Here is a 9,481-nt window from a genome sequence, read left to right on the forward strand (position 1 = left end):
GTCTGGATCTTGGGCCTACACGAGAACAGCAGGGAGCCTAACTCGTTACCAGGGGGACCCAGGGCCATGTCCCTACAGCTGGGGAGGTGACACCCCTCAGCTGGATGAGGACGCCCGGAGAGCAGAGAGCAACCTCAAAGCCAAGTGTCCACCCACACTCCCTTTTTCCGGAATAACTTGTTTTGCTCTAAAGCTTAGGACTTTGACCTGGGAGGTGTGTTTTCCTCCTGTCGGTCACTTGATGTCCTTCCTGCTCATCCCCCTGCCCCAGCACCCACCCCAAAACACGCCGGCAGGAGTCAGTGTCCTTCCCTGGGTTCTTGAGAGGGACGCAGGACGCGGTACCTGGGGACTGATGGGAGAGGCTGGGCTACTTCTGGGGGGCATTCCCTGGGGCGTGTCACAACAGAGACCCCCCTGCCCAGCTCTTACTGGGTGTCTCCTTCCTGGGTTTCTGGGACATCTCGCTCCTCTGAGGTTCCTTCTCCTGCTCTAAGTTGTTCTTCTTCCTTTTAAAAGACCCTTATGATTGGGACTGTGTGCTGGTCCCTGGATTCTATCCTTCCTCTTGCTCTCCTCTTGCCACCCCCCACCCCCCAACCCCACACATACACCACACGTACCACCCACACGTGTACCACACATCGTGCATCACACACCACACTCATGCACACGCATACATATACACATCACACACACATTCACGCCATGCACACTACACACACTACGCACACAGCACGCACACAGCACGCACACACCACACAGCCGGGGGGACCACACAGTCCTGGGCCTCAGTTACCAGTGCTGTACCACACGTCTCTCTAGCTTTTTACTCCAGGCCCAGAATCCTTCCTGCCGCCTTTCCACTGTTTCCTTCTGGAGGGTCTGCAAGCGCGACACGGCTGAGCCTGTAGCTCTTCATCCCCCCACTTCTTCTGAGACCTGCTTCGGTCCCTTCCAAGGCACTGAGCATCACCCTCAGCACCTCCCTGTCCCCGCAGCCACTCCCGGCTAATCACTGCGTCCAGAAGCCACATCCTGTGCACCCCACCTCCTAACTGGGGCTCAGGTGCATCGCCACAGCCCATTGCCGCCAAGCTGCTGGGTATGGGGCTGCTGTGGGGGACCCCCCCCCCACGACCTTCCTTTCTGCAGCTCCTCCCCTCCCCTCTCTCCATTCCGAGGCCAGAGGTGTTTTCTCAAATCCGGACCTGCCACGTGGCTGCCCTGCTCAAAACTCTCCAAGGAGGCATCCTGACATTTATTAAATCCAACCCCATTCCTTGCATTCCAATTAGTGACTCCCTGGCTGTTTATTAACACAAATGGTGCCTACTGTAGCCAAACTGTGCCAGAAGATTCTGAGGACACCAGGTTGGGGCTAGGGAGGGAGAACAGGACATATGTGTATGTGTCACTCAAGTCCAAGCCAAGCTCCCCTAGATCACTGGAGGCACCCCATCTTTGGATGATAGCGGGGTGCCCTGCCCTAGATCGGTCAGGAAGTAGGGCTGAGGCAGAACACCTGACTGCTGCCACTGACAGAACCATCCTGTGACAGAAGGGGTGGCCCACAAGGTCCTGTGAGCAGCAGTTTGGTGGCTTCTGGGCCAGGAGGCTGTGGAGGAGCTTCCAGCTTATGCCCTGGCTTCTGGGGACCCTCCATCTCTGAGACTTCACCCAGTATGTTGGGTTCTTCTTTCTTGGTGTCTGTGGAGTCAGACTCTCCATCTGTGGCTTCCTGTACTCCTGGGGAGGGGTGGGAGGGGGACACCCAGTGTGACCCTAAGCCCCGGGCCTCAACAAGTACTTGGGTCATTCTTCACTCCTGAGCTGGAGGGCCAGATGGACTCCATGTGACCCTGGGGCTTGGGGCCCCAGATGGGATCCTTCCACCTGGGGATCTTTCTTCTGCCGGCACAGCAGGGCTGTGTTCACCCACTTGTCTCCCTGTGATGGGTGGAGGTGGGTCAGAGGGATATATAGAGGCCTCTGACCAAACCTGGGTCTTGTCCCAGGGAGGTTCCACCCAGCTTCCAGGAACCCCTCTGGGGCCGAGAGGAAAGCTGAACAGGACCAGGGCAGCTGGGCTGGGTGGGGAAGGCTGGGGACTGGGGCCCTCAGGCCCTCTGTCCGGAGCCCCATGAGAGAGGGTGGATGATAGAGCTACTGAGCCAGGCCAGGGATGGAGGGACAGAAGCCAGGGCTGTGTCCCAGGACTGGAGCCCCATGGTCTGGCCTGGCTGAGTAGAGACAGGTGAGGAGAAGAACAGGGAGTAGGCCTGGCTGTGGGCGGTCAGCTTTGACCTTACCTAGCCTCTGGGGTTTTCTCCAAGCTCCTGCTCAGACAACAGATTTCTTAATCCCACTGTCAGCCTTCCAAGACGCCCCGCCCGCAGGAGCGGCACTGTCACTCCTCTCCCCACAACCAGCTCCAGCCCCAGCCCAGCCCCGCTGTGAGAAGAAGGGGGAGCTGACCCAAACTGGAGAGGCCTGGGGCTTGGCGGTGAGGCACCAACTCTCCTCACATCTCTCTCCTCCTCGGACCTGCTTTCTTAGCCAGCCTCTGAAAGATGACCTCGAGTGCCAGCTCGAGTGGGCCGGGCACCGACCTGGGAGGTCAGGCCTGGAAGCTCATTACCATGGGAGGGAGGGCAGTTTCTCTCCACCTCCCTTCCTTCCTCCTGTGCCTTTTTCCTTACTAGCTTCTCTCCTCCAGGGCCAGACTGAGCCCAAGCTGATCTCTGGCCCTCCGGACAGACCCCACAGCAGCTCCAGGAGCCCAGATACCAGCTGCCAGAGAAGGCCCAGAAGCTTCCTGCTGCCATGTCGGCCCTCACCCTGCTCATTCTGGGTCTGTTCACGGCAGTGCCACCTGCCAGCTGTCAACAAGGTAATACAGGATGGGTGGCTGTGGTGAGGAGGGCTGGGCTGGGTCCCTGGAACCCAGGGTGGATGGGGTCGTTGTCTGGCCTCCCTCATCACCCGGGCACCTGCAATGGGGAGGGGAAGAAGCAGGGCCTGGGCTCTCTGGAGGAACCTCCGAAGGCAGAGACTCCTGAGCAAGGCTTCTGTCTGTGACTCACTTTCTCCCAGGGAGGAACGCAGGCAGCGGGGAAAGTGTGGGGTCTCGGACTGGAGACCTACAGGAGTTGAGGCCCAGCCTCTAGAAGCAGGAATTGCCCAAGAGACAGCGGGGTCCTGAGGACACGGGGTCCCAGGTATAAGGAATGGAGGAGCGGGACCCGAGCTCCCCTCCCAGGGCAGGCTGGGCCCCGGGGAGCACTGTCAGGGCTCTGTCAGTCCCCACTGTCTCAGCAACCTGGGCTTGGATGGGGGACAGCGCCCTGGTGTGGCCCCCTCCCGAGCCCGAGCTCTCTGTCCAGCTCTGCTGCTGTCCTGCCGTGTGCGGCCTGGAGAAAATCATTGCCCCCCTCTGAGACTCAGTTTCCTCATCCATAAAGTGAGTAAAGTGAGGACAATAAAGCTGCCCTGCCTGCCTCCCGGAACAGCTGCCAGGCTAGGGTGTGGGAAGGCTTCATGCCTGTGAAGCACCACACCCTGAGCTCTGCTGTCTGCCCTGAGCAGTGATGCCGCATCTGCAGCCAAAGTGTGGGGCCCTGCACGTGCATCCAGATGGGGCCCGAAGGGGCCTGGTGGAGATGCTCCCGGAGTCCCCCTCCTTTGCAGAGACCCCCAGCTTGCACGCATGTCTGCTTCACCTCTGCCTCCCAGGCTCAGAAGCCCTCTTGGAAACTGGAGATCAGAGGGGTTGAGTAACCTGCGTGGATCACACAGCAGAGCAAGAAGGGGTGCAGCCGGGGTGCAAGTGCGCCTGGTTCCAGGGGTCCCAAACACCCTGGGTTTGGCTACTTGCCACTGACGAAATCCAAAGGCAGAGAAACAGCAGTGGTGAAACAAGAAAGGGATTTATTTTGGTGAGGGCAAGACTGTCTCCAGGGTGCCAAACGTACTTCCAGGTTTAGGTGCAAAAAATGTAGGACAAAAATAGGTGGGTCCATGCAGGTGGGCAGTGAAGGTTGGGGGGATCTCCGCGTTGGGGTCAATCAGCGGCAGGGTCTGGCTGGCTCAGGGCAGTCCCGATTGCTTGAGGGGGTGGTCTGGGTTCCCAGCAGTGGATGCATGGCCCGCAGGATCTTTTGTCCAATTTAAGAGATGAGCCGGAAAGAACTTCATCGACATGGAAATTTGAGGTGACAACGGAGGGACTTGCAATCCTTCTAGGACAGGGCTCAGGTCACCTGGTTCCCGCCTGAGGCGCTCTGCTCACTTCAGAGCCACAGGGAAGGAGCAGCAGGGACTGGGGCTCCCTGGTATCTGGAGGGTCTGGAGGAGGCAGACGGGGGCCGCCCAGGGCTTAGCCCTACTCCCCATCCTGGAGTAACCACCGACCTGAGGAAACATGGGTCTGATCCATTGTTTCTTGGGGGAAACAATGAGTCCAAAGCACTGCTTTTTGGCCAGTATGGAACTCAGGGTAACCACAGTGACCTGGCCCCAGGCCAGAGAATTCCCAGATCCCTCCCGTCTTCCCTATATCTGCCAGACTCAGAGTTTACTCAGAGAACAGACTGGGCCTTCTCTGTAGCGGGAGAGCTTTAGGGTAGACTCAAGGAAGGACTTTTGAGTGAGACTGAGACAGAATGAGACAGAATGAGGGCTTTGATGCCCAGCCTGGGCCCTCCTAAATACAGGGCGGCACTAGGGCTGCATGTGTTCTGGCCTGGAGGCAAGACCCTCGAGGAGCCTCCTGTTGGCCTCAGTCCCCTCTTGAGACCTGTCTGCTACTGCCTGTTTATCCTCTACAGGGCCCAGTTCTCTCAGGCTCCTGGAGCACAGGGATGCCGGGGGAGGGGAGAGCCTGTCTGGCCTGCCAGTGGCTGAGGGCAGAGATTTGGGGAAACCTGGAGGGTGAGAGGTGCTGTCAAAGGTCAAGGGTCAGGAGGTAGAGGAGGTGATGAATGGGGCCTCAACCTGGTGTCTGGCCTAGTCTGGTAGGCCCCCAGCTGGAGGAGACCAAAGGGGCTCAGGTTTGAAGCTCTCTTCCTGGCCCCACGGCCTGAAGGAGCCCTGGCCCCTCTGCCTTGCTCTTCCAAGGGTGTTTGGTCCCGCCCCTCTCTCTGGGCACCCCTAGCTAAGCAGCCTTCCCTGTCCTACACTCCCACGCCCTACCCGTACCAGGGAAACCTCATTACAGAACAGGATCTTCCAGATGCCAGCCCAGTCCTATCAGCTCGGGCCGCTCTGGCCTTCTGGGAGCCAGGGCTAATGGGAGACACCGTGGGCTGGCAGGGCCCAGGCCAGCTGTCCAGCTGTCCAGCTGCCCAGCTGCCCTTTGGTCCCTGGGGCCCAGACACTCTGTAGGGGGCCCTGCAGGTGACCCACGTGGTGGGGCGGGTGGGGGCTCTGGGCTGTCTCTCCTTGGCTCCTCATTCCTTTTTTGAATTCCTTTTCCCAAGTGTCATCCCTTTCTCAGCTCAGTGGGGGGTCAAGCGGGTCCCCCTCGCTGCCACCGCTGCTGCCCCAGAATGTCTCCTCTGGTCCTGGCAGCCAGCTGATGGCCTCAGACACAGGCTCTAGCCCTTGGAGCATCCCCTCCTTCCTGGGTTCTGCACTTGCAGCTCCCACAGCAGCTGAGCCGCCTGCAGCATCCCCGCTCCCCTCTCTCCAGGCCTGGGCAACCTGCAGCCCTGGATGCAAGGCCTAATCGCTGTGGCTGTGTTCCTGGTCCTCGTGGCAATCGCCTTTGCTGTCAACCGCTTCTGGTGCCAGGAAGAGCCGTGAGTGCTGCACGGGAAGGGGTGGCTGGGGGCAGGGTCTGCGCTGGCACAGGCAGGCCAGACCCCAGGACCACTGCTACTGCTCTAGGAGTGCTGAGAAGGGCCGTGGAAGCCCAGAGTCCAGGCCTGTCCCTGTGTGGAGTGACACTGAGCTGAAGGTCTCCTGGCCAGGAGCTCAGGCTCAGTGGCTGCCAGCCGGGCTCGTTGGCCCCCACAGCTCTGGTTCTCATTCACCGTGAGCTCCGGGGTCTTCTCTCCCTGAAGGCTCCGTGTCTCTCCGTAGTCAGGACGCTGGCCCAGCCTGTGATGGGGGCTTTGCAAACCTCTGGGAAGAAGGCTGCATCTTTCTTCAGGGTCAGGTGCCACACGCTGGGGTTCAGAGGGTCAGTGGGACACACAAAGCCCCACGTTCCAGGCTCCCAGACCCAAAGGCCAGGAGCAATCACAGTGCAAGTTTCAGCTCCATGGTAGGAGGGAGTGCACTGTGGTGCTGCGCCTGCCCTGGTCTGGGGGCCCAGGGACGGTGGTCCAAGAGGGCTTCTGATGGCACGTTTATTCTGAGGGCTGAGGAGTGCAGAGGAGCCAGGTTCAGGATAGAGCATGCAGGGGAAGGCATTGCAGTTGTGGGAAGAGGACACTGAGGGTACCAGGGGTTCCTGGGCAAAGGCAGGCACAGAATTAGAGAGAGGTGGGCTAAAATCCAGCCCACCCTGTGCTCACCACCCCTGGAGCAAGGCGGCACCTGCCCCTAGCTCTCACGAATGGGGCCGGGGCCTGGGTGCAGCCCAGTGAGGGAACACCAGCTGCCACAGGTGGAGTGAGGGCCAGAGAGGTCCCCGGGGGGCCGGCCAGGTGGGCAGGACCTGGGCCTAGCGGGCCTTGTACACACCGATACCCCGAACTTTGGGCTTTACCTTTCCTGCGACAGGACCCCAGTGCTAGCTTGTATGCTGGTCTTGGGAGGAGAGGTGGCCTGAGCACAACCGCTCTGGCTGCCCTGGGTGCACGCGTGGGTAGGGGCCCGCCTGCACGTGAGAAGGGCTGCACACGAGGCCGGAGAGTCTGGACTCTGGAGGCAGTGAGGGGACAGAGAGGGGACATGTGGCAGCTGTGGAGGGGGCAGTGGATGGGGATGGCGGCGGGCAGGAGGGAGGAAGGACGGGATGAGCCCGGGCTTCTGACAGCCCCGAGCACGGAGGTGCGGAGCCCAAGATCTGGAGGCAGCTGCTGAGTGCACCGTGGGACACAGCAAGTCTGTGGCGCCCCGGGTGGGAGGGGTGGCCAGGGGAGGACAGGTGGCGCCCTGTAGAGAGTCCCTGTAAGAGCAGTTTCCAGTAGGTGGGGGCAGAGGTCGCACTCCCGCGGTCTAAACCCTAATAAGAGGCCAGGAGCTTTTTGTTGGAAATGCTTCCTTTTCCAACGGACCCAAGCTCTGCCTTCAGTGGATGCGGACCCTGTGCACCCAGTGCTGGAGGAGGCCCCTGAGGAAGTGTGGGGGGACGCTAAGTCCCGCTGGGTCTTGAGCCGAGGCCACAAGGGGGACTGCACGGGAGGCTGGGTGGTAGTCGGTGTGAGGCCGGGGTAAATCCATTGCACCTCTCGAGCTGGGACCTGAGGCCCCCACCCTGGAGGGGGGAGATGGCTGTGAAGGCCCGTGGGGCAGGGCCAGAGTCAGGCCACCGACAGTGCCCCGCTGGAGAGAGGGGCTTCTGCGGGGGGCCAGCCTTTGCCCTTGGACTTGTGACAACAGGTGCCTAGGACAGGGCCCGACTGGACAAGGAGGAGGACAAAGAGGGTCGGGACCCAGGGAGCTCCACTGATGAGCCTCGCCCACAGGGAGCCTGTGAACATGGTCATGACCGTTGCAAACAAGGCAGATGGGATCCTGGGAGGAACAGATGGAAGGTACTCCTTGACGGCGGCCAGCTTCAGGTGAGGCGCCTGTACAGGGCTGACCGCGCTGTGCTCCAGAAGGACCAGGTGTTCTGAGGGGTGGGGGGAGAAGGCTGGGGGGGGCAAGGAAGGAGGAGGACTCATGGAGCTCAGGGAGGCCTGTGAGGGCTTTGTGAGGATGCAGGGCTCCTGGGGGCCCAGCATGGGGATGGGGGCAGGGGTGCGGTGCGGCCATCGGACTGGGACTCACAGGGAGGGGTGCAGTGGGGGAGGGAACTCTGAAGGGAGTTGGGAGGACTCAATGCAGGGAGAGGGGTGAGGAAGGGAGGCAGCTCAGTGAGGAGATGGGCTCCATGAGGGGGTGGTTCAGTGGGGGCCCCGTGGGGGCCCAGTAGGGGCTGAGCTCAGCGTAGGAGAGAGATGGGGCTCAGTGAAGGGTGCCGAGAGGCCTCCAGTCTCAGGTGCACCTGAGACCAGATGTGGGCAGGGGAAGTCCCTCTGGCACTCAAGTATATTTATTCTGGAAGAAACTGCCCACACAGGTACAAGACAAGGCAGGGAGAAGGGGATGGCCTGGGAAGGGTGATGACCCCTGTCATCCTCTCTCAGGTCCAGTGAACACGAGAATGCCTATGAGAATGTCCCTGAAGAGGAGGGCAATGTCCGCAGCACCCCCATGTGACCCCCACTTGCCTGTGGCCCTCCGCCCTGACCCCAGGTGCCTGTGACCGATGCCCGGCTCACCACACAAGCCTCTCCTCTACGCAGGAATCTACAATAAGAGGCTGACTCTCCCAACCCCTCACCTCCCACCTTCCCTTGAATTGTCACCAGCCACAGTCAGGGCTGTGTCCAGGCTGGGGTTCAGCTGTGGCCCTAGGGTTTCCCGCCAGGTCTCCCACCCAATTCAATTCAGAAGACCCTTCAGAAGAGGACAGTCAGCTCATCACCTCCTCCCTGCCTCACATCCACTCCCTGTAACCGTGGAAATGGCTCTTATTTCTGTGAAATAAAGATGTTTTGTATTTCCAAGCCTGATGTTCCCAGGGCTCGGAAACAGCCCCTCAGGCTTATAGCCAGGCCCAACCTTGCTTTCTGAATCATGACAATCACCTTCCAGAGCCACTGTCATGGTGGCTTTGGAGGATTACGCAAGAAACCCTCTCTGGGAGGACCACAGGGCCAAGGAGCTCACCCACTCTGCCCCTTGTTCTAGGCAGAGACCCTCCTGCTGGTGCTCCCCCACCCCCCGACCTACCCTTAACAGCTATGCTTCTGGGCCTGTCTTTGCGCAGCACCGACACCCCTACCAAGTCTCTATGCTGCCTGGCTTTGCAGGTTGTTCGCTCATCCCCCGTCCAGGCAGCTCCAGCCTGCATGGGTTGGCCTTTGAGCATAAGAAGCTCCAAGACAGAGCTTGGGCTAGGACTTTGGAAGCCCAGCTGAGTCCCTGTCCCCTGCAGACTTATTATGGGACTTTGGGAGAGTCACAGTCCTCTCTGAACTAACCTTCCCCTCTGGGGAGGGTTTGGCCAGTTTCACCACAAACCTGGGGTAGAATCATCCTCGCCACCGACTCCCAGTCCTGGGTGGACGTGGAGTCAGGGCACTGGGTCCCCTGGGGAATGAAGCAGGATGGGGGCGGGGAGAAGGTACTCCCAGCCAGCTGGCTGACCGTGGAGGCCCCTCCTCCCTGTGACTGCCATTCTAACGGAACAGAGTCTGGGGTGACAACCTGAGACAGACCCACCCAGGAGCACTCCCAGATCCAGAGGAGCGGGCCAGAG

At 60.4% G+C, this 9,481-nt stretch overlaps 1 protein-coding gene across 2 annotated transcripts; it reads left to right on the forward strand.

Moving 5' to 3' along the window:
• The first annotated feature begins 2,353 nt into the window (after positions 1-2,353).
• Positions 2,354-8,726, forward strand: PDZK1IP1 (PDZK1 interacting protein 1). Of its 2 annotated transcripts, none has more exons than XM_025991884.2 (5): positions 2,354-2,506; positions 2,720-2,893; positions 5,693-5,801; positions 7,638-7,733; positions 8,304-8,726. In XM_025991884.2, exons 2-5 carry the CDS (start codon positions 2,827-2,829, stop codon positions 8,374-8,376), a joined length of 345 nt encoding a protein of 114 aa, XP_025847669.1. In that variant the 5' UTR covers positions 2,354-2,506; positions 2,720-2,826; the 3' UTR covers positions 8,377-8,726. The 2 variants fall into 2 exon arrangements, with proteins under 2 accessions (XP_025847669.1, XP_025847668.1); XM_025991883.2 differs by having other exon boundaries at positions 2,448-2,619.
• The last annotated feature ends 755 nt before the right edge of the window (positions 8,727-9,481 follow it).

This window comes from Vulpes vulpes, chromosome 10 (assembly GCF_048418805.1).
Source record: "Vulpes vulpes isolate BD-2025 chromosome 10, VulVul3, whole genome shotgun sequence".
In the NCBI taxonomy this organism is placed as follows: Eukaryota; Metazoa; Chordata; class Mammalia; order Carnivora; family Canidae; genus Vulpes; species Vulpes vulpes.

Bases quoted from the DNA above. Each gene is read 5' to 3' on its own strand.
- PDZK1IP1 (XM_025991884.2), top strand. From the start codon at position 2,827: ATGTCGGCCCTCACCCTGCTCATTCTGGGTCTGTTCACGGCAGTGCCA. The intron at 5,802-7,637 runs GTGAGTGCTGCA...CCTCGCCCACAG, and splicing joins TTCTGGTGCCAGGAAGAGCC to GGAGCCTGTGAACATGGTCA. The intron at 7,734-8,303 runs GTGAGGCGCCTG...ATCCTCTCTCAG, and splicing joins TTGACGGCGGCCAGCTTCAG to GTCCAGTGAACACGAGAATG.